At 39.7% G+C, this 24,919-nt stretch overlaps 2 protein-coding genes across 7 annotated transcripts in view; one reads left to right on the top strand and one right to left on the bottom strand.

Annotated features, from left to right (window-relative positions):
- WDR25 (WD repeat domain 25) overlaps positions 1-19,874 on the top strand; it is a 90,276-nt gene extending 70,402 nt beyond the window's left edge. The window contains exons 8-9 of the mRNA XM_026849501.1: positions 12,714-12,766; positions 19,720-19,874. Of these exons, the coding sequence (XP_026705302.1) occupies positions 12,714-12,758 (45 nt within the window). The 3' untranslated portion in view covers positions 12,759-12,766; positions 19,720-19,874. The remainder of the gene's footprint in view (positions 1-12,713; positions 12,767-19,719) is intronic.
- A 39-nt stretch (positions 19,875-19,913) lies between these two features.
- The window catches only part of BEGAIN (brain enriched guanylate kinase associated), a 161,929-nt gene continuing 156,923 nt past the window's right edge, over positions 19,914-24,919 (bottom strand). For 2 of the 6 annotated variants that reach the window (XM_026849491.1, XM_026849492.1), the window contains one exon: positions 19,914-22,029. In XM_026849491.1, coding sequence (XP_026705292.1) covers positions 20,656-22,029 — 1,374 coding nt within the window. In that variant the 3' untranslated portion in view covers positions 19,914-20,655. The remainder of the gene's footprint in view (positions 22,030-24,919) is intronic. The other 4 variants (XM_026849493.1, XM_026849494.1, XM_026849495.1 and 1 more) reach the window with 2 other exon arrangements.

The raw sequence follows: 24,919 nt of genomic DNA, 5'->3' as shown, positions 1-24,919 counted from the left end.
CTTTAAAACCTCTGGCAACCGGTTGTGTCTGTCTGAAGGATGGGCAGCACTGTAGTCGTGCAATGCATCCTATTATTTCCAGAAGAGATTATCTGTCTGTTATTTTATTAAACACACTGTTGAGAAAGGCCTCTGAAATCAGTGTGAGGTCATGGTAGAAATACCTTCTTGGATGAGGCCCTATCTTATATGAAGGCTGCTCTATATCTGAATGCATTCTCAGCCTGTTCAGCCTCAGCTGAGAGCACCTCTGAATAGATTGGAAGGTCCAAGAGAGGAGTCTTCAGGAATCATTGCACATGCTGCGTAGAAAAATAACTGCATTTTGTAATATTACCCATGTTGTTGCTTAACTTATGTCCTGAGGTGGCTTCTGGTGTCTTGCATTTGTCCCTCCTGAAATTATTTTGCAAGTGTAGATCTTAGACTGTTCAGAGGCGGGTGGAAGAAAAAGCTTAAATTTGATTAAAGATAGTAGAGAAAAATAAAAGAAACTTGAAAGTGTATAATCTTAAAGAACATTAAAATTAGAACTGCATTTGTGTCAGATTTCTAAGATGGCTGGAGTTTTAATTACTTACGAGATCCAGCCAATTGTTTTGTAATGCAATGAAATTGTGTTCACAGCATTATCTTGTTAAAATCTCTTTCTAATATAAAACTGATTAAGACACAGACTGAAATTTAATCATTGGAAATATTTTAGAATAGTGGTGTCAATTAAGTTTTCATTATGATTCAAAGACAAATTCTTCTTTGTAATCTTATGTAATGAACTGTAATCAAAAAATATCCACGTTGCTCCATCATTCTGCAATTACCAAATAATGTTTGGGCTGCAAACAAGGACTGTTATGGTCAGATGAAGCTTTTAGAATGTTCTGAATTGTTGGTTAATTAATTTTATTCATAAAAGTGTAATCTAGAAATTTTTTAATCTTGCTTTAGCAGCAGTTCTAGCTTTATATAGAGTTCTCTAGGGCATCATATATTAGAGCCAAGGCAGAGATCTTCAGCATTTTGAAATGGTTTAGGCTGCATAGATAAGCAAGCCAGATTCACTTTACTCTGTTTTGTACTGTACCAAAAAGTAATAATGCCAATCTCTACCACTTTATTATTTGCTACTGGAGCATTATTAATTTGGGGTGCCAGAGGATGCAAGCTATTCAACTGTCTTTATCTCAAAAACCTGCTAATTAGCAGACAGTTATTAGAATCGTTGTGTTCACTCAGCTGAAATACTGTTGGTGAGTCACTCTGTATTTCAACTATAGGTCTAATCACAAAAATAAGGTATGGTATTACAATGGGATGACTCTTTCCGTAGGGAACAGGCAAATGTAAAGCTACAAGACTATGGCAGAAGGGAACAAACCAGGAAGATCAAAAAATCATGTGATCTCAAATTTCCCATTTTCCTGATAAATGGGTTTGGACTGAATTCAACTGAAAATATTTGCTCTGCTTTCTTTGGTTAACCTTCATCTTGTCCTCTTAATCCCAGCTCCTCCTAGCCGTGGCTCACATCCTCACCATTTAATTTTCAGCTTTTCTGTCCTTGCTTCAGCAACTTGTCCTCTTCATTTAAATTCATCTTCAATAAATTTCATTTGGCTGTGCTCTGACTTGTGGTTTTCAGGCTTTCATTACAGCTGTCATTAGAAAGGTAGCCAGAAATCCGAGAGCACTTTGCACTCTGTTCTTGCTTTTCTCTGTTTTCCAGTTTTAATGAGGCTTATTTTGGAGATTCTCCCTTCCTTCTTAGCCTCTCTTCTGTCCATTTCTCTTTCTACCTTTGATTACTGCTTTACTGTCTTGCAGATCCTTTCTATTATAGCTGCTCCTGCAAGTTGTGCCTACATTAGTGCTTCAGATTGACAGGAGTGCACATTTTGGGAAAAAATAATAAAAAAATCTCCCAGTTATTGCCTCTTACAATGCTTTGGTTCACAGAGTGCACAAACTGCATTTCTTTCAAATGCACCTAAATGAGGAGATATGCTCCAAGAGAATATTTAACATGTCCCAGCTGGTGGGACTAGACTGGAGATAGCTCAGAATATCTCCTACACACACACCCCACACCCCAATGCATGTAGTTTAGATACTGCATTTTCAGAACTGAGACAAACTCTACAAATTTACTCTTGTTGGGCCTTACTACTTGCTAATGTAAATGCAGCCTCAGGAGTTTCAAAGAATCTTTGCACTTTCCCCTTTGATATCTTTCTCACCTATCTCTTCATGACTCACCACTCTGTGCAAAGTGGTCATACATCTGTTGTCTTCATGCTTCAGAGAGTGGAAATGCAGGAAATTAATTTATGAAGGGAAAAGAAAGCAATTTTAGGAGCACTTGATCTCCAATGGTAGTAAGACAAGCTGGTCCCTGTGCAGAGCTTAATGAATTCTGCCACGTGTGTAGAATGACTCTTTAGTTGGGACAGAGCAGCCTGGTCTGTAATGGGAATGGTGGATCTCCAGGTGGGAGTAGGGCTCCTTTTGCTGCCTTTAGGTGGAGGTTTAAAGGAATTTAGCTTATTCATCTCCCTTTCCCAGTCCCGGGATATTATTCTCCACAAGTTTATTTAGAAGTGTACCAGAAAGTACTTAGATATTGCACATAAATTATAAAGCTTCACCCAGATGTAATTCTCACTACAGTTTCACCATTTTGGATAAGCGTCTCTTAAAATCAACCTAAAAACTCTTGCAGGAACTCCTTGGAGGAGGCTGAAGTTCGCCAAGGTTGAAAACACCTGAAGTTACAGTCCAGACAGCTTCACAGAGATGTATTTGTCTCCATCATCTGAGCCACAAAACTCAGGTATCATTCCTAGCTTTGAGTAAGATTTATAATAACAAATTGTTTGAAGTGTGTCCTTAAAAGACCAATTTCTGTAACAAGTTATGCATAAGTGTACCATCCCTGGTACAGACCAGGTTACCTTGAGAAAGCAATTTTCTTGTGTTCAGTTTGTTACCACTCTCTTATAAGGAAGTAGCAAAGAATTGCCTCAGAGTATCATCTAGATATATCTTCACACATGAACTGTGTTATTTTTCATGTTTTAGTGTATAACCACCTCCTTCGTTACCTTGCCATTAAATAAGTAAAATCCAGAGCCCTTCCACCTCATGGTGCCTAGGAAGCGATTTAAGTTGAATATTAGCTAAAGAATGTCATACCTTATAAAGCATATGAGTTATTTTGATTCTTTCTTTCCCTTTTCTTGCTTAATTTATCCTTGCTCAGGCAAGCTCTTCTTGTTTCTGAAGAGAATTTCTTATAAGTAAAGATAAAAGATCCATTAGCCCCAGCCAGTCTCAATGGTTAATTTTCACATCTTTGCTATTTGTTTTAATACATACAATTACTTGAAATGCAGAAACCTTTTCAAATCATGTACTCTTTGTAGTATAAAAATAAAAATGCTTATTATACTGTTAATATAAAACATGCAATCTGTGAACTGTAGACAAGACATGGACTAATGTTTCTTTGTTGCAACCTCAAACAGATAATATTTTGACCAGATATGTGTCCTCTGAACCTGGGCAAAAGCAATGAAGTGAAATCTTAAATACATCCAAAAACTCATCTACAGATCTTTGCTTTTCTCAAACATCAAACATATGAGATTTTTTTGAAAAAAATCATAGGAGATTTTAATACTCGTGAGGCAGAAAGACGTGGGGTTCCTTCTACAAGTATGAGGGAAGTAACATCTCTGTTCAGTTCACTGGTGCTAAACTCAAACTCTCTTCAGTTTGGGTTCTCCTAATTTTTAATGCCTCAGAAACTAAATGGGTGTTGGTGAGTACTCATGTGAATCACATCCTAATGTAAAAAGATATCTGAGTCATTGCATGCTCTCCATAGAATATGTGGTATGTACAGATCTGAATATATCCAGATTTTTTTTTTTTTTTTTTTTTTTTTTTTAAATCGGGCACCATTTTTATATCACAGGTCACAAAACAAAGACTAATACCAAGCCCCCCCAATCCTATAGTCCAAGACTCAATTCTGCAATACTTTTATGTAGCACTTACATTGAGCATGTGCATGACTTCCTTCAGAGACGCCCACCTGGAGCGGGAGGGAGGGGTGGCAGCACGTAGTGAGAAGCACAAACTGTGAAGGCTTTGCAGAATAGGAGATTAGAAGAAGGGAGAATGTACTTGAAGGAGGAACAGCAGTGTCTGGTGAAAAATAGCACAAGAGAAGAAGAGAAAGGTGAGATGAGAGCAGAGAAGAATGGATGGGGCTAATCGCAGAACATGAGAAGGAGGTGTGAAGAGTTCAGTACTGTGCACGCAAGTGTCCGCAGCATGGCTGTATGAGGGAAAGGAGCGGGCCTGGCTGTGAAAGTGAGGGCAAATACCAGCAGGATGGTCTAGTTCTGGGAAAACCTTCAGCTTTCACAAAGTGTCTGCTGGTGAAAGACCTGTTGTGCCCTTGGCCAAGAGGGTGACTGTGGGGAAAGCTTGAGCAGGCTGGGCCTGTGCACTCTGAAGCTGGGGAAGTGTGTGCCAGCTGAGCACTGCCTGCTGGCGGGAGTGCAGAGCCACCTGAGCTACTGTGGCTAGGGGTAACCACAGTCCTCTTCAGATGGACAAACCTTCCTGCACTCATGCTGTGACCTTGCTAGAGCTGTGGAGCTGCAGTAGACTGGTGAAAGCCTCTAGCTAATAAATCTGCCTCTCAGCTGGTGTTGTTGCTTGCTCAGGCTGCATTGCCATGCTGGCCAGAGCCCAGAGTTTTCTTTGGCCCATACTGCACCTCTGTCTATAAAAGAGAAATTTGCGGTAGGTTTGTGGCTGTGCTTGCAGGACAAGCCTGCAGCACATTAGTTTGCAATTAGTAAACTCTGACACTGCTGTAGCAGTCTGGTCATGGCTGCTTCAACACCGGGTAAATTGCAAAATTCACCTGAGAAGCTGTGTAATTCCTTGGGTAACTGGCATTTGGAGAGTTTTACAGAGAAGGCAGTGGAGACATTGTATCATTATTGAAATAAAGACAGTGCTCTTGGGATTCCAGCATCTGATATAATTTACATTTGGACCTCTGGTCTCTACTTCAGAAGTGCAATTTTTAATAATCTTTTTATTAATGATGTATACATAATGTTTTCATTGTTTTTCAACCTACTAGGTGAACTACCACATTAATTATTCACCGTTAGGGATTTTTGCTGTTTGGTCCATTTTGAATGCCCTTCAGAGAGAGAGAGGTTTGCAAGCGCAAAGTCTGACAAGGTTTCTCTGTGGGAATCGACAATTTCTCCTCTTTTGCAATTGCTTATATTAAGTTGAATGCTCTCTTTGGTGCAGATGAACTAAATGACACTGGAATAACAAAAAAAAATGTAGCCTTTTTTACAAAATAAAAATGTTACCAGGACCTGGGCAAAACACAATCCTTGTCTTAAACGCTTGCATTTTGGCCAGTACTTACTTATGGGTCATTAATAAAATAATCCTTTGTGCCAATTTGGATGTGGTCATACAAATACTTGACTTGTAAAGTGGCCTTTGGAACTGGTGTTCCACCAGGTGAAAACTACTCTCCTGTTGCAATATGACTGTTTGGTGGGTCTGGTCCTTGTCATTTTCTCTTCTGTTGCTCTTCTGTTCACATTATGTTGCTGCAGGAAGAAATAGCAGGTAGCCCTGAGATGACTTTCTTTCCTTCCCCTTTTCTCTACCCTCCCATTTTTCATGCATTTTAAAGTTTGCTTAAACATTCCCATGGGGAATGAAGTAAAAAAAAAAAATTAAAAATTGACCTTTTCACCTTTTCAGTGTGTTTTGAACTGCCTTTTACTTAGGTATCTGTCAAGGGAGATCTTTGAGAGAAATCTTATTCTTCACACTCTGCACTGAGATCTGATGGTAGCATTTTTATTCAAGTTAGGAAGCCTCTCTGTACTTAACTTTCCACTAAACTCCTCTAGTTTAATAAATTATCATTAGTATTGCATTAATTATTCCTGAACCTGAGATCTTGGAAGGTGGTAACTGTATGAGGGAATACAAAATAGTTTCCATAAGAGAACTTGTCAGAGGAATATTTTGGCAGTAATTTGAGTAAATGATGGCAAAAATATCAATGGACTCTTCAGATATTTTCTAGAGGGATGTTATTTTTCTTCATAATGTAAGGACTCATCATTTACTCCTGAAATTAATAGCTCTGTTTTTATTTTTAGCCTTCAGAATTAGACATTAATTTGTTCTCTGAATGCTTACATTTCAAATTCAACAATCATTCCCCTTTGAGCAAGTACGACTAAATCTCTGTGAGAAAAATTAATGGCGATTAAGTACATTTGAAGTGTTACTATGTTATCTGGGTGATTTATTTTTATGTTCACATGGGGCACCATCCCAGCCATGCTGAAGTTGCTGTCATAGATGACTCAGCAGGAATTCCAATACAGGCTTCCATGCAACGTCACTGTGCAGGTCTAGCCCTCACAAGCTCCTACACAAACCTTTCTGCTTTTAAACATAACTTCTGCCAAATATCTCATGAATTGTTTTAAATTGCCCCGTGTTGTCTTGCTATTTTTTTCCCTCTGCTTCTATTATTTCTCTGCTTGTTGGTCCTTGTCCTGGTTAGGAACATTTTCTAGTGTTACGGCATGGCAAACCAGTGCGATGATAAAGCTTGGTTTCTCTTTAATACATCTTTGATAGATGATAGGCTTGAACCTCTTCTGCTTTCTCCCTGTAACATGTTGTAAAGGTAAAAAACATGTTCTTTTTATTAGATTGTTATAGAACAGGAGGTCCTAAAGTCTTGCTTGCAGAGGACCACTTCACATGAGAAGGCATCAGAGTGTGAAATGCATAATGCGCTTGCCACTTCTGACTTCCTAGGAGACCCCCAACTGTGGGATTTCATTTCAAGTCCCTTGTGCTGGAATGCTGTGTGCCAAAGCAGTGTCCTCTTAACAGCAGAGACCCAGCTCTGAACAATGTGTCATCCCTGGAACAGACAGTTCTTGTATGGCTCCTCGCTGTTGTGCAAAGCTCTGTGGAGGGAAGGGGGAACCAGAGACTGGAAGGTGCAGTGGACATGATTTTTGCTCCAAAAAGCCTGATACCTCTAAGTGCTCAGCACTCCCCTGCATCCTCAGGCAGCTGGAACATCCTTGTAGCTGCTACAGGGGAAGCAGTCTCCTCTGGGCTGGTTGAAGGTGTTTATAAGTGAAAGTCTCTCTGCTGTATTTATGTAGTATTTCTCAAACTGCACTTTGGAAATTGCTCTTAGAGGGTTTTGAAGGATTTGGTAGCAGATATTTTCAAAGGATGCACAGGCCCTGGACTAAACATTTGGCACGTATGCATGTGCAATTGCAGAGAGGTCTTGCTGGCATTGGTAATCCCCATTAGTCATGTAGTCTACAGGATCCCAAAGCATAGGCATGCAGTGAGGGATTTACTTACAACACTGTCCTGGGTTTGAGTAAGTGCCAGGGGTTTTTATTGGTAGCAGGGCAGGGGGCTACAGCAGTGGCCCCTGTGAGAAGTTTCTTGAAGCTCCCTCGGCTCCAAGTCGGACCCTCCTTTGCACCAAGGCTGAGCCAGTTAGCTGCGCCTCTGTGATGGCATCTTTAAGAAGGGGAAGCCGGGAGGAGCTGTGGGAGTTGTGAGGAGAAGTTGTGAGAACATCTGTACAAACACCAAGGTGAGTGGAAGACCGGAGGAGGAAGGGTGGGAGGTGAGCAGACGCTCCCCTGTATCCCATGGTGAGATGGCAGGGCCACCCCCTCCCATCCGTGGAGGTCACTGCTGGAGCAGATGCCGATTTGTGGCATGTGGGGGGCCCCATGCTGACTCAAATAGCTGTGCCCAAAGAAGGCTGGGACCCTCTGGGAAGAAGCCCCTGCTGTTGTAGTTCAGTGCTGGGAGGACTGCAGCACACAGGGTGACCCACACACCCCTCGGAGTGACTCATGTCGGAGCTGGTTTGTGGAGGACTGTCTCCTGTGAGAGGGGGACTGCGCTGGAACAGGGGAGGAATGCCAGAAGTTCCTCCCACCCGAGGTGGAGGAAGCAGTGGGACTGACTGCACCCCCCATTCCCTGCCCCCTGTGCTGCTGGGGGGACAGGAGGTAGAGATATTGGGGGCAAAGCTGGGCCTGAGAAGAAGGGAGGGATAGGGGAAGGAGTTTTCAAAATGTGGTAATGCTTCTCATGGTCCTATTCTGTCACATGTTGTTGTTGTTAGTGTCTGTATTAAATTTTATATTCCTTTTTCTTTCCCTAAGGAGTCTGTTTTTTGCCCATGCTTTAAAGGGTTCTGTCATCCCTCCCTGTCCTTATCTCAGTTTCATGGATCTTTGGGTTTCTTCCTTCCCAGCACTATGGGGGAAGGAGGGAGGGAGTGTCTGCATGGTGCTCAGTTGCCCTCTGAGATCAAACCACGACAAATACCTTTAACCAAGAGGTTGATCTTTGGCCCATCTAAGCCTGTGACAAAACTGTCCCTTTGCAGAAATGCTGGGAAACAGAAAAAATCTAGTATTTGAAGAATGAAAGCAAACTGCTATGCACTCTTGTATCGTACTACAATTTTCAGGAAGTGTTTTGAACACTTTAGGGCAATAAATAAAAGAAGTAGAGCTACCAGGTTTTCTTGCACCTTTATTAAGAAGAGGGAAATAATCAGTAAATCCCATGCTCCAGGAGGCTGAAGCCATCAGATGTCAGCCTGACATAAAAAAATCTCTGCTGTGGGCTGCACAAGAGGCACTCTGTAACTGGCAGCTGTCTCAGGTAGGAGTGCCCTCTGCGAGGAGAGGGTTTTAGGGGAATGAATTCCTCATCTTTGAAGGAATTACACTGCTTAACTGACACATTTGTTCCTCACTGTAATGTTATTGTACAGTTTACCATACTGTTTATTTTCTGTCTTTAAATTAGGCTTTTTGTGTGTTAGGGGCCTGAATTGAATGTGTCTTCTGTGGCCGGGGTAAGAAATGTACATTTAGTTTTTATAATGCAGCCAATTTGCTTCTTAGGTTTCAGATCAAATGCTCTTGTTGTAAGGCTGAAACTCATCTAAATTATTAATAGAAAGTTTTTAACGGTAAGGAAACTGTCATAATTTAAATACTGGGAATAATATGTGCAAATTTGCAAGATTTATGGTAGAAAGTATCTTCCTCCTAATCAGGATGTGGGTATACACAAGAAGATAAATGAGCAGCCCAGAAAAAAATCTGCTATTTTTCTAGGCAAACAATACAATACAGCAGTCAAATGGAAATTTGTTTGTTAAACAGAATTCAGAGCAGGTTTCTGTAGCTGTTGGGGAGGTTATGCTGACAAGGATCAAGATGGGTAGTTTTTCTGCAGTTTGTATTCTAATTTGTTTAAATTCCTCAATAATTCTAATGTGATTCAGATATGTAAGGCAATTAAATGTGATGTTTCACAGTCAGATAGCACAGTCTGTGTATCATCAGTAGGTTTAAAATGAGCCCTAAAGCCTTTATGAGCTTTGGTGTGTGGGATGTCCCTAGGATGGCTAAAGGCATGAAATGAATGTACTGTAAATAAACTATGGCGTAGAAACTTTCACTAGTGCCCAGAGAGGAAAGAAAATGCTGATGAATGTCGAAATGGTAACATTTGAATGCAGCGGGTAACTCCTGCCTGACATGCATAGGGCTGAAGCAGAGTAAAATTGATTAATTCAGCCAGCACAGTGAGGGAGAAGCCTGACACTACCATTAATTCGGAAAAATGTTGAGGGTAAGTCGAGTTCTGCTCTATGTTTTTTTCATCTTTGTTCTACATTTCTGAGGAGCTGCTGCCCTGGTAGGCACTCCGCAGATGTGGGGATATGACACAAGGAGACATAATGGTTTTCTCAGGTCTTCCCCTGTGGGAAAACTCAGAACTGATCCTTTCCTGATTTCCAGGCTCTATTGCCTGGACAACAGGCAGCATGCTCTGCAATGATAAAGGTAAACCTAACTGTAGCCTGGATCATGAGGGCCTGGGAGATCCCCAGGTTTGGTTGCTATTTTCTCCCTTGTTCTCTGATGTGTCTCACTTCATGTCTACCATTTGTTGCTGTACAATCCTAGGCTGGGATTGTATACCCCAAGACACAAAATGTAAACATGACTTTCTCTCTTACGCTCTTGCCTTCTTTTTTTCCCTCCTCATATTCACAGCTGTGTAGTCCCTTGTATTTATTATTCATGCCACAAATGTCAAAAACCTGCCCCAACAGCTCATGGTACCCTTATCACTGATGTGGAAATGTTGCTGTGTGGAGTACAACTAATGCTACAGCATCTGTATAGCAACCAAAAGCTTTAAAGGAATCCTAGATTTGTACTGGTGTAAATGTGATCAAAATCTGACTAACTGTCACCAGCCTCTGAAAGAGCTACCGAAAAAGAGACTTTGCTTGTTGCCATCTGTCAACAATATTACATTCATGAGGCTTCTTATAGACTCTTGCTACTTAGCCACCTGCTGAAGAGAGTGAGCATGCTCTGCAGTGAAGTGTGTGCCTCTGGAGTCTTTCTCAGATGATAGGTACTTCCTTGTTGCCTTGTTAATAGCTGTACCAGTCCAATGAATTCTCTGAGCAGTCCTGCCTCTTTGATTTTTTTTTTTTTTTTTTTTTCTCCAGGAACAGCTTTTTCTTTCAACGGTTGTGTGAAGCATTATCCACTCAGCAGGAGAATATGAAAAGATTCAAAGCAATCCATAAGTATCAATATCTAGCTAGCGTGCATGGCACTAAAGGAAGATGGTGCAGATGTGTCAAGACAGTTTGTGGCAAGTGTGGTGCCTTTTTGAATAGATCTCTTGCATGTATTGATAAATAGCTTTGGCTTGCAAGCAAGTATGAAGAGTGTTAAGAAATGTGATACATGCGATGTCAGTGCCTATAGAAACATGAGGTGGAGCCCAGCTGCTCTGTAGTAATTTCTGAATACTGCACACTGAGACATTTGTTCTGTTTCAGTTTAAGAGGGCTTTGTAAGGAGAAAGGACTGGCAAAAGAAAGGGATGGCCCACAGTAATGGGCTTTCTGCAAATATTAGAGGGCAGTCAAAAGTGAATGCCAGATCCCCTGGCACTGGGGAGCTCTGGTTTTCATCTTCTGCTAAGTCTAAAGGACTGGAAGGTCTATGACTGGGATCATGGGGGCTGGAGAGGTTTCCACAAAGACAGTCTAGAGGCAGGAGGAGTTTTTTGGGGACACTGGAGTGAAATGTAGGCAGCCACATGCATCTCAAAAGACATCGTTCTACCTGAGGTGGATCTGTGAGAGAGGTGAACACATATGTAGCTGGTTAACTTGCTGTTTTCAGATTCAAACAAAATACTTGGTCTCAGAAAGCTGAAAGTCCACCATATTTGCTCTTGATCTTAGAGAAATGAAGGGGACTATTTGAACTTCATCCAATGTGTGAGGTACATGAATCTGTGCATTGAGATGTAGCCCAGGGACTGACCTATGAATAGGAAATTTTAAATTTCACATCCAAAGGGGAAAAAAAAAACCCTACGGATAAGAAAACATGATATTTGGTAAAGCTAGACAGGTAATGCAATATGCATGACCTGTGCAATTACAATCAAGAGACTATTATGTCAAGTACTGTATAATCAAGTAATAGGAGACAATCCATCCTTCATAAGCTTACAGGATAAAAAGATAGAATTATCCTAACTTTTCATAACGATAAAATACAAATATTGGATAAATTAACTATTTGGAGGGGTTTAGGAATTGCGTATTTTCATGGGTCACGTTAGATTGTTTGAGTGCGAGCAACACTCTCTCTAAACAAAGCAGAAATTTAAAGCTCAAAACAAAATAGTTTTAGAAGTGAGAGACAATTAGAGTTATGAGGAGCTCAAGCAAGAAATCAAGTTTAATTAGTGCTGTCTAGAGTGCCAAAAAGTGCATTTCATCTTTATCATCAATAGAGAATAAAAGAAAAGTAAAAGGCAGTCTAAATCTATTTTAAATAAAATACTTGTTTGGGGTCTTTGCAAAGTGTGACTTCACTGAATTTGTTGTGTTTCCACACCTTGCCTTTCTGGGCTCTGAGATCTCAGTAATGAGCTGTTTACTGACTTTCTTTTCAATTAGACCATTTCTCCTTGAGTAACAAATGTTTTTCCATTAAACTGATTTAGTCTTGGTATTGTTTTTCCCTACTGACACAAATCATGTCATTGCAGGTGGGACTGACAGCTCTAACAGGAAAACCCGTATCACTGTAGCTTGCAAAACTATTTTTTTCTCTTTGAAAAGAGGGGGATGGGGGAGGTCCAAATGAGGATAGTCTGTGTTGCTAAAAGCCTTTCCCTGTGACTTTTTCATAATGTACCCTAAAGATCAGGGGAACACAGTAAATGTTGTGACTGGAATGTTTTATTGCATTTTGTGCTGACACAGCCATCATCCTTGCTCTGCTTCCATTCCTTATCTATCCTGCAGCTTGTCAGAAAAATTCAAGCTGGTCCAAAACATCAAGATGTAAGTTCTCAGCTCAGCTAACGTATTTTCTCTGGGCTGCCTCACTGCGTGTATTCACTGGGCAAAATGTGAAAAAAATCTGTTTTACTGTACATAAGTAGTAATGTCTTAGAAATGACTTGACATTTTAATAGTTTACATGCACAGATTAATTTTTGAATTTTCTTTCTTCCAGTTTCAGGTCTTGTCTTCCTCACCTTCAGGTTATTGTGGACTCTGAAAGCACAGGTAAGTGGGGATGAATTAGAAAACAATGATCGAGTTCCTGTGCTAACACTGAGCTGGAGAAATTGAGCTTTCATTCTTTATCTATTTCTCAATTTATAACATAAACACAAAGCCAAGATCCTTAAAATCTGACAAAACTAAAATAGGTAACTCCTTACTATCTCACTAGGATTAGGCATCTCATTTTAGTGTAACTCTCTGGGCTTTGGGGATAATAACATTTCTTGCACTTGTGGAGCATAAAGACTGAGGTGCTGAAGGACCACTAAAATAAATTGTCAAATTTTGGACAAGTGAATCATAAACCCTGATTTATCTCCCTGCCAAAAATAATCCCACCAGAGTCAACACTCATTGATTTCTCAGTTAGAAGTGCTGCTACTGTTGTAGCCACCTTATCAGGTCTGTAGCACAGTAGTTTCCTTGAGGTGAGAGGTTGCATGCTGCCTGGACATTCAGTATAGGGCTTCCTCCTCATACCACCCTACACAACTGGTGTCCAGACTAAGAGGCTTTCTACTGTAGGAAAATGAGGGCTTGACTGGGAGTCTGCTGAAATTCATAACAATTATGTGCTGAGAATTATTCCGTGCGATCTGTTTTATGATGTCACATGTGAAGAACTGGAATTGGAAAGGATGCTGACTGACATCGACATTATGAATTTAATTAACGTGGGACTTGCTGCTGTTTCTCGTCTAAATCATAGACCTGTCATTGCTCAGCTAGGTATAGTAAATATTGCTGTGGTTCTGCAGCTCGTATGTGTTTCTGCTCTGATTCATAAATTACAAAGAAAAAAATCTAGATGAGTGGATAAATTTAAATATGAATTCATTGGAGCTGACTTCAAAAATAAGAATTTGTCTGAATAATCATAGTTGGAGTATTAATGTATATATGTCAGTGATGGGTGTGCTTCTGAGAAGGCATTTAACTCCCCTCAGGGATCTTTTCCAATGGTTGCATTTTGTGTCAATCACAGTTTTGACCCTTGCAGATAAAAATATTCTCCCTATTCTGGGATGTAGTGACTGCAGGGATGATCCTTGGCTCATCAAAGGAGTGGGGTGGGAGGGACCTTGTCACTTCCCACAGGTGTAGGATGTGGGGCTGTTGGCAGCCACGAGGAGCTCCCATCATCTGGCAGAAAGCAGAGCTCCCTTCTTTGCAGCATGGGTGCAAAGAGAAAGAGAAAGCTCAGGGTGCTCTGAACAGCAGCTTTCCAAAGCCTGTGAGGAGGTTATCAGGACAGAGGCAGCTCTCCACAGTGGTGCCTTAGACACCAAGCTGGTGTCTAAGCAGATCTTGTGGGGTAAAAAGCTGCCTGGGGACCACTCATGGGTGGAGACCAGCTGAGCCTTCCGCACACCTCTGTTGCAGATGGACACTTTACTCCTGGAGCTCTCTGGGGCTCTGACCTGTATAACTAGCTGCAATTGGAGTCACACTTTTCGAGGCTTTTGGAAACTTTGACCTAGTGTTATATGGCAGTAAAGATGACATTAGGATTATATTTCCCTTGTGATTCTTAGAAAGGGTGGAATTCTTATCTGCTCTGTCCTACTAATCAGAGGTTTGTGGGTATTTGGCTTTGTGGGTATTCAGAGATGTTTTATAGGACAAGTTACTTTAGAAAGTAAGACTTTATAAGGTAAGATCTTAATAAATCCATTTTCACTTTGAAACCTAAATTGAAGACCTGTTTGTTAAAATTTCTTTACTGTGGGAAGATTTTAACTATTTTGTGACAATTTAGGGGCTAGGGGTTTTGTAGTTAAAGCTCAACATCAGTGTAGTTTGGCGTGAAAATGGTCAGCAGCTATTCATTAGAGACATAATATATATACACTTAATTATTTTGTAAAGGATTAAAGTATATTGCTCATACTTAGACAAATTCTCACAGCACATAGTGGATTTACAGATAATGCTACATCCTCTCCAGCCACATCATATAGGACTTTGTTCATCAGAGTACTTAAGTACATACTTCTGAGGTCAAGTTTCTCCTCAGGCACTTATTGCTTCATTTAGAAAGCACATATGGAGGTATTAAGATAGACTGAGAAGTGATAATTGTGGCTTTGTAAGGGAGACAGCTCTTGGATCTGAGTGTTATAAAAGATTCTGCACTGAAAGTGGAGAAGAATTGCAATAGAAGCTTTCTCAAGTGAGGGGAGAAAAAAAAAAACCAAAACCAGACATATTTTTCCACAGAATAAAAGTGTAAAACCAGCAAGGAAAAAGGGCAAGATCGAATGTCAACGGAAGTGCATTCACTGTCCAAGCAGCAAAACCTTTAATTGCATGAGAACTGAAATAATTCTTTTTAGCTTTAGCTGAACAAAACCTCTCAATGACTAAAATAGCTTTGCTAATACAGTCAAAATACCAAAGAGAAAACAACATCAGAGAGGAGCTGGAATGAATGACAGGCTGCTAAAGAATGTCTGAATTGCTAAAGTTGTTTTATAACAATGAGGATTTTAAAAAAGACATGGAGGAAAGATTGGGAAAACAATGAAAATCTGGTAACACTGATGTAAGACCACATAGACAGGAACATGCATACAGTGTGCATACATACTTGTCTGTCTGATGGTCATTAGAAGCTGATGCTTACACTGAGGGCATAGATCTCTGACTGGAAATGGAACTGATCTATGGGGTTACAGGCTTAGAAAACCTGGTACCAAGGAGACTCAGATCTGTTGATTCTGAGAGACACATTAGAGCCTGACAAACCTGCAACTGAAACTCTGTACAGGACTTGAAAACAGTATAGCTGAAAACAAATCCTCAAACTTAACTGGCAATGGAAGAATATAGATCAACCCTACAGGGGTCAAGTCCATCATGAGCAAGCCCAGAGCTCTTTGAGAATATCCAGATGCCACTATGGAAGTGCTGAAGAAATTCTGGACAAGATGAAGTGGAAATATATAAAAAATACTTACTTTTCAAATCCACTGATTTCCAGGAGACAAGCTCACATTCTAGAAACATGGCCTGGCATTCTTCCCATTAAATACAAAACATTAAATTTGGCTATATGAAAATACATTTCATTTGAGTAAGGCTTTTCTTATGGATGTCTCTGACCAACTACCTACGTTTATTGAGAATAAGTGCTGGGAGCATCACACATTCAGTTGCTCTAATCTGTGTAGTTCCTTCCTTTACTTGTACTTCTTTTTTCTGCAGTGGGTTTGAGAAGCTCAGTGTTCATATTAAAATATTGCAGTGTTCAGGTGAGGAGGGTGTTCCTTGAAGAGAATTAGAAACAGCTAAAGTGCTGAGCAGAGTGTCTTCCAAGGAAAAGCTGAAGGGACTACATCTGCATAATTAAAGAAATATTTAAGGAGAGATATCATAGTAGTCTGTAAGGATTACAAGGTTGTAAACACAAATGGGGGATAAAAATTTTATAGGAAAGTCCAAAGGATGTCAATTAGTATTTTAAAATTAAACAAGGGGAAATTAATCTAAGTAGCTGTATAATCATGCTCTGTGATAGATGTTGGAGAGGAAATTCTTTTTAATTAAAAGTGCTGGAAGGGGGAGGATTAGTTTGATAAATTCTCTGGTTTGGGAGAAGAAGTTAGAAACTGCTGAATTGAAAACTACCTATTTTGTGCCTTGCCATGATTTAAACATAGAAATTTAGCTATTTTTAGACTTCTTAAAAGTTTAAAAGAAAGTGATATGTGTTATTGAAAATTATTGAGATTTTGTGCCTTTTTTTTAGTCTTAATTTGGAGTGAGAAAACTATTTTCACATCTCAGAAAGTGCATTTGCTTTTCATGATTTCATAATGCTCATGCACTATTGTTCCTAGTGAATTGTATCCTATTTCCCTGGTACCTTTTTTGTATTCTTGTATCTGTTTTAATATGTGATTTGATATGCTTCACTGATCTCCTTCAACCCCCTTTGTCTTTCCCTGATCAGTGTTCTGTGTCATGTACATTTTGCTTTCAGTTTTCATTCATTAAAATGACATTTCTTATCTTCTGCTTCGCTGCACTGTTGAGGACTTGCCACTTCTTTTCCTCACCCTTTTTTTTCTTACTCATGGCAAATGAAATAATTAATCAAAGCAAAAATCCTGCTATAGGTACCTACAAACCCTGCATACAGAATTTGACTACTTCAGACATCACTTGGAAAAATTAGTCTTTGTGGCAGCATGAAGACACCTTGGCATTTTTATAATACTTAAGAGAAAATTGGCATTTATGTCCTTGGGAAAAGGTATTTTGAGGCAAATTCTCAGCTACTGCAGTGGAGAGGTCTGGGGCACTTTTCTTTGGCTGAAGATCTGTTGATTTGTGTTTCTGGAGTCAATTGTCATTAAATGAACATAAGAGTAGAGTCAAGTCCGTCAAACCACACGTGCCTGAATAAAAAGTGGAAGTAAGCTGTTCTGGGATAATGCTTTAGATGGTGCTCTCCATCAGGAATGTCCTACAGAATGTAAGTGCTCTGAGGAATGCTGTGGCAGACAGGTCTACCACCCCGTTCACCTGGGTCAAAGCTTATCTTCTCCTTCTGAACAAGATACTGATTTGCTCTCCCACCCCTTATGACTTTGTCTATTATTAACCAGGTTCAATCTCCTAAAACTGCAGTGACTATTAAATCTGTACTTGGGCCAAACAAATTGTCTGGTGGCACAGCAGAGCCCTCCTAAAGTCACAGTTTTAAATATCTCTAACGACATTCTCCAAAAATCTTCTCCATGACACATTTTTTTTGGATAATTTTTCTCTCAGTGTGAAAGATGAAGGTAGGCAAAAAAATTAAGACAGCACCACAAAGAAAATTTAAATCTATTGTGAAAACACCTAGTATCTTTTTTAACCTATGTGTCAGCTTTCTCGCTCTCTTTGTGTTTGTTTCAAGAAATCTAAACTGAATTAAAAAAAAAAAAAAAGAGGAAATCCCTTATTATAATCTTTATAATCTTTCAATCTTTCTGTTAGGAAAAATTAAACCAAACCATAGTTAAACCCATAAATCTGAGAATATTTAGATGAATTATTTAAACTTTTTTTCTCATGTTCATGGAAAATTTGCAAACCTACTGTCATTTTTTTTTTTTTTTTCTGATTAAGGAGAAATTAAGATCAACACATTAAAGCTGAAGAGCTTTTCTAGCCATTTTGATTGATTCAGTTGAAATTCATTATAGGGTTACATACTGTTCTGTAACAGAATTCATTACAGAAAAATGTTACAGGGTTGTAGGCTATTTTACAAGGGAAACCCAGTACTAATTGGCTGAAAAGACTGTTTTCAATCTATGAATTATTGCACATAAACTGGGAAAAAGAGTCAAATGAAGCATAGAAGCAGACTCTGAAACTGCAGTACCATGACAGAATATAATAGAACAGGATATTAAATAATCGGATATATAATATCTTGCAGAAACTTAATTTTGTGTAATTGCCAAAATAGCAGCTTAGTGTCAAATAATGAATGATATTATAAAAGGATTAGTCTGATACTGTGTTCCAGTTCATAAATGTCACCGTTTATTGTTCCATAGCTTACATATTTTCTTAGGTGAGATAACAGTTAAATTTCATCTCTTGTGTACAAATTCATCTATTCATTGACCAGAGAAATGAATGTCTTGCCTTAGATATTGTCTAAATTTTACATACCTGAATGAGTCAACAGTGAGATTTTTTTGCATCTTACTGTTTTGAAGGGGAAATAAAAGCTTTTCTGGATCTCCAAGTCTACATACTGCAGGTCAGATTCTGCCATAAGAAGCAGTTGGCCTTCAGAAACTTTATTCTATGCATTTTATATGGACTTCATGAAATTATTTGTGGCATGACCTGCCACTCCCACTCACTGTGAGCAAGTGTGGGAGCATAAAAGCACAAGGTGTCTTATAGGTTTTGTACTGAAATAAGCCTCACTTTAAAGTTATGTTGTGCCTTACCTGTATGATATTATTAGCTATGATTGTTATCCGCAGTGCTGTTACAGATCTCAGAGGAACTGTAGGGACTTGATGTCCAGATCTTCCAAATGGCACAGCAAGTACTTGCATGCATCAATAATGGTCAAATTTTTGTATTGTCCTTGAAGAATATGAAGAGCAGTGGGAATTGTTGATGCCAAATGCATTGAATCTGTGGCCTCATGATTTAAGATACACGTAGGAAATGAGCAGTTTTATAGTTGTGTTTCATCATTACTTGCCAGGTGACTGCTTTCAGAGAATCAGGAGAAAATATATATTTTCTTAATAGTATTGAATGGTAGGTCATTATTTTAGCTTTATAAGGAACTAGTTCAGACTTCCACAGTCATCTCACTGATTACTACCACATATTGCATTAAGTAAGGTCTTTCACCATACATGAGCTGGTGAAAATCAGTATTTCAAGTATAGGATACATGTTACATGAACACGACTTAAAAAATTATTAAATATTTATTGCTGTATTCTGCCTCTTATCAAGCAGCAATACTGAAGCAATCCTGAATCCACAGGATTTCCTTTTCTCTCTCTTTTTTTTTTGTTGTTTGTTTTTCCCCATTTCTCCTTTTGCTCTTTCCCTTCTGCTGCTGTCCAAGTTGTACACTCCTTAATGGTGAAATAGCGAGAAACAGAAAACTCAGTGGAGGAAATGCAAAAAGTATGGGTAAAACTACAGCTTCTCAGAGCCAGAGGCAAAATGCCCGTTGGTCAGACTTTCCTTAAGCTTTAGAAAAATCTCTTCGTTAGAAATACCAAGCTACATATTAAAAAAGGGCAACTGTGAAGGTCACAGTCCTAAAGATCTTAAAGATTGTGTCAAGTATGTGTGTAATAGAGGAGACGCTGAAGTCACAAGTTTTCAAGTAGTTTTCAGTGTACAGGGCCCTGCCTAGTGAATTCAAGTCTGTTGATAAACAATTTGTTTTCCTTTTTTACTTTTCATAGGCTGATGAGAACCTGTCCTTCCACACCCAGGGGCTGTAGATGGAGAACCAGTGCTCTGCAGCTTACAGAGAAAGAGAGACTCCTTTAGAAAGCAATCTAAACGAGGAGCTTTATTTGTTAACTTTTGCTGGACTGATGCCATCCAGAGCAATCCCATTTTCTGTTGTCCAAAGTATGTTTTAATGAAGGAAAAAAACCACCCCAAAGTATCTCCACCGTCTTTTATTAAGTAATGCAAAATACAGTATTAATTATGACACTGCATGCATTTTAGACAATATAAATGCAAGCCTACAGAAAATGTGACAAAGAAACCCTCAATTAGTTTTGAGGTAGTATACAAGGAAAAATAGGAAAGCAGAAACACAGTGGATTAAAAGAACAAAATATTAGTTTCACTTTGTGCATACATTAATCACTCATAAATACATCTGTATGAAATAACCTAAGATACAATTCCATTCTTGTTAAAAAATATACTTCTTCAAATTCACCATTCTTGTTTGTTTTGTTTTCATATGACATTTTATGGTATTTTATCAGGTGGATTTATTGTTTATCACCGCTGTCATGATTTTACCCTTTTCCTCCAAGAGCTTAGGCACAGATGGCCTCATGCACAAAAATAAATAAGAAACCTGCTTGAAGGGAAAAGAATTCCGCTCAAATAGCTTAGGATAGTCTAATAAATACCATTTGTTTATAAAAATATTTCAGGTTTATAAAAGAGGGGAGGGGACAGTCTCCCACGTGGAAAGGATGTTAAGTGAAAAGTGCTGTATAACATTTTTGAAGAGCTTTTGTTTAAACATATAGTACCATTATGAATATATATTTTATAATAATCCTGTTTCTTAGAACCTTATTGTTCACTAGAAGTATCAAATACTGTTTGCTTCCTTTTGTTTGATATCTTATTGCCGTTTTGGAAGATGCCTAGTTCAGAAGGGTTCCGTATAATTGTGCTTTTGTAAGGCTGTCCTTCCGACTCAAACCAGTACTCCCAGTCCGTTGAAACTGCTGCTGTTTGCTGTGAATCCCCGAATGGCTTCCTTGCTCCATGGAAGACTGGTGGATTTCTGAAGCCTCCACTGAACTCTGATTGAGGGACTCTGCTGAACTGTTGGGGCTCACATCCACATATTCTCTTTTCAATACTGGGCTATTTTCGATGTTTTTGTTACTGCATAACTGGACGGTGATCCTTTCATTTTTTTGGTCTCTTGATTCTTTTGTTTTGTAAGTGGGCAATTTGTCCTGTTTACAGCTAGTGCTGATGTCAATATTCAGGCCACTGTCTGTTCTCAGGAAGCAAGAATCCACAAGTCTGCTTTGGCAGATATCATCTCCCTCTGAGCAGCTATCTCCTTTGTAACTGGCATAGATGGGGCTTGTTCGGCTGTCTCCCTTCTTAATAGGGCTGCTGTAGTACTGCTCTGAAAAACTACAGGGTGACAGCCTGCCAGTGTTCCTGTAAGAGTATGCACCAATGTCCTCCACGCTCAACTGCCTCCATCGTCCAGGCAAGTCTTCTTCTGAAAGGTGGGTGCTCCTGCACTCGTTCCTCATTTTCTGATTTGCTAAAGCCTGCTGTGGTGTTATGGCTGAGAAATGAAAAGGTTCATTGGCATATGGAGGCAGAGTCCTGGTAAAAGTGGGTGAGTTCTCGTTGTCGTCAGCAAGCTCCATGTGCTGCGCAGGTTTGGATTTGGCAAACCTAGGACTTCCCTGATGCTCGTAACCCGCAGGTGACTTTCTTTCAAACAGTTCATCTCGGTTGCTCATGTAGATCGCTTGCTGAGAGGCTGTCAGAGTGTTGGCTTGGGCATTCTCCTTCTCCTCAGATGTGACACTGAAGCTGGAGTAGGAGCTGGAGGTCGGCAGAGAGGTGATGTACTCTGGGAAGGCTTCGTGGGAGAAGCTGGAATGGAAACCGTCTTCTTCGACGGTGCTGTCCGTGGAGTTCTGGGACCGCAGGAACCCTACGTCTTTCACCTGCGTGTCCACACTCTGCCTCCTCTCCCTCCTCCTCTCCTCGGGGCAGTAAAGGGCGGTGTCACTGCAGTAGATGTCCGACTTGTACTGGGGCCTTTGTCCGAGTTTTCCGGCAGAGTCCTGAAAATTGAGATCCCTTGTAGATGGGCTTGACAAGTGTGAAGACAAGCTGTTTGGATCTGGTTTTTCCAGTACTTTGGCAATGACACAAGTGGGTATGGTATCAGCATAAGATGTGTGGCACAAGGGGACAGAAAGGCTGCACCCATGTTTTTCCAGATGGATGCTGACTCTTTCCTGAAAGTCAGATGGCAACTGTAACATAAAGAGATGGCAAAGGGGACAGGAGAAAATGGTGCACATCAATACTGGTGTCTGCTTGAGCTTATACAACATTGATAGATGGGTGCTGTTTATGACATTACATGGCCCACTATACATGGTTCTTTGACTAAGGTGATGGCCACAATCTTTGTGCATTTTTGAAAACAAACATAATCAATTGATTATCATTTACAAACATTTGGAAATCTTCATCTGCTTCCCCTCATAGAAAACACTGTGAAATTGAAATGTTTCCTTCCAAGCTAATTCAGGTTGGATGGGAATGATGTTAAGAATGTAGTAAACAACAATCTTAAAAAAGCAGGTAGGGAATTACAGGCTGCAGCAACACTTTCCAGACTGCATCCTTGTCTGTGATTTGCAGCTGGAGTGTGGAGGTGTGGAGGTCTCTGCTGGGGTGAGGAAAGAGGAGGAAAAGGTCAGACCTATTCTGTTCTTTAGCCTTTATTTAAGCTTGTCTTGTCTCCCATCCAGTGCCAAATTGGCTCCTGCCCTTCAGCGTCGCATTTGATAAACAATGCTGTTTGAAGAGGCAGGAAAGTTGGGTTTCGCTGACACTTAAAGCAGTGATACTGGCTGCTATGACAGGAGTCTTCCTATGCTGGGAAGAAGCAAATCAAACTGTCTTCCTTGTCCCAGCACTTGGACACTGCTTGTCAGATCATATCATATAACCATCCATATAAGCCTCAACATGTTCCCCTCTTCCAGCATCTGCTAGCTGACTGCTTTTCTAGTTTGTTACTCCACTGGCAGAAATAAGAGCTAAGACCTGAATTTACATTATGATTCCTGTGACAGACTGGTCAGAATTAATCGATAAGTCTGTTATGCATCAGAAATCACATAGCGTTTGGAGAAAGTCAGGATCAGCTCTGTGGATGGTGGTTCTACCTGCTCTTCTGTCGTACTGACCAGAAGAGATAGAGAGAGACCTCATTCCTTGGTGTGGCTCAAAAGTCTGGTAGGTAATGCCTAGGCAGGTATCACCAAGCATGCTTGTCAGTTCCATTTTATCTTTCTCATGTCAGACCTCTATCAGTGATCAAAGAGGGTTATGAGAAAGTGCTGCATGATGGTTGTCTCTCGGGATTTCTTGCTGGAAATCAAAAGAGCTCATGTTTGGACTAAGTTTTGAGTTTGTGACTGTGATAGCTCCTTTGATACCCATGTTGATTTACGCCACTTAGGAATTTAGCCCTTAAATACTTGGCTGAACTGTGATTTACTCAGGACTTTCTTTTTATAACTAGAAACCAAGTTACTCTTTACCAAATAATCAGTGGTTATCCTTATAGCCTGAACAATCTCACTCCCTCCTTCTTTCTCTAGAGGAGGGAACCCTACAAAAACTGAAGTGGTGTCATCCCCCTCTATTTTAAGCAAGATAAATTTAGGGTGCCTGCTCCTTGTAATGATCTCAAATCATATAAGATATGGAGCTCCTTTTTTAGCTTCACTGGGCAGTTTTTAAAGTTGGTTTAGTCCCCAAAATTCGATGCATTCAAAATATGGCATGTTGTGAAATGGCATTCTTGTTAATGTGGAGTAGGATGAGTATTTTTTCAACCAACAGAAATTCCAGGATATTTTGGATTAATCACTATGTTGTTAATTAGCTCATATGTCTTCCATTGGAAATAAAGAGATAAATATTGCCAATCTGCTGGCAGACAGCAATATTGGTCACTGCTAGTACAGATGCAACAAAGACTGAATAAACAGGTTGTGAAATAGGGCTGCTGTAAATTTCTAGAAATGAGGAAAAGAAATACAGTTAATTTAATGTGAAACTGCTGTACGGGGCAGCTATTATTTTAGTATCCTGTAATACCACTGTCTGGTCTATTTTATACACATTATCTAGATTATGAAATGTGTTAAGAAAAAGAACATTATTTTCTGGGCATTGCACTGGAAACTGGAATTACTAAAATGATATTGCTGTCACATTACTATATTGTATTATAGATTAGGCTTCTGGGTAATATACAATACTTTGTCAGGTGATATTTGCATTTGTAAGGAATTTATTGGCAGTGATAGCACATTCACACTTCCTGAATTAATAAATAGTTAGACTTATGATTGGAGACTCTCTATTTAATTGAGTGTATGACAGTCCAGGAAATTGTGGTGAGATCCCACATTTGTGATAATTTACAGCAAGTAAACCACTAAGTACTTTTAAGGTTCTAATTCTTGCTAACAGGTAGGGTGCTTTCAAGTGTAAGTAATGTAATGATAACTCCTGGATATGAATTGCTAAGGGAAGTCAGTTACTAGGAAAAAATAACAGGACCAGGATAATGGTTAATTTGGAAGTTCTGTCTCAGTTCCAATCATTGCCCATTTGAAAGAAGAGTCTTGCTCTACCCTTATTTACCAGGGTTGTTTAGTGCTACGAAGCAGTCTAGTGGCTTAGAAATGGTTTATACATTCCACACTAACCTGATGGGACTGGTGAAGGCAAAGATTTTATCCGTGACCTTCACTGAAGCAATACACATAAGGAAGGTGCTATTGCTTCGTGTAGGGCCTGCATCCCTAAAGAAGTCTTGTTCACTAAGACAGTTGCTTTTTTTTGCTTCCTTTTAGGAGTTGCTTCCTTTAAGGAGTCTGTTTCTCAAGACTAGTTTCCTTGGAAGCAAGGATTATTAATTAAAGTTTACTCCTTAGAAATCAATCATTCAGTGCTCTGGTTGCTTTAGAAAAAGGTATTTGTTCTGTTAGTCCATTTTAAAATTCACGTTTAGAAATTAGCTGGACTGGAAAATAGCTTCAGGAGGCAAATTGATTCTATCAGAATCTCTCATGCCTGCATCTTGTCACTTCCCTGCACTCACCCCCCTGTTCCCCC

This window comes from Athene cunicularia (genome assembly GCF_003259725.1).
Source record: "Athene cunicularia isolate RWA chromosome 5 unlocalized genomic scaffold, athCun1 chr5_part1, whole genome shotgun sequence".
In the NCBI taxonomy this organism is placed as follows: Eukaryota; Metazoa; Chordata; class Aves; order Strigiformes; family Strigidae; genus Athene; species Athene cunicularia.
This window is presented reverse-complemented; position numbering and strand designations above follow the sequence as displayed.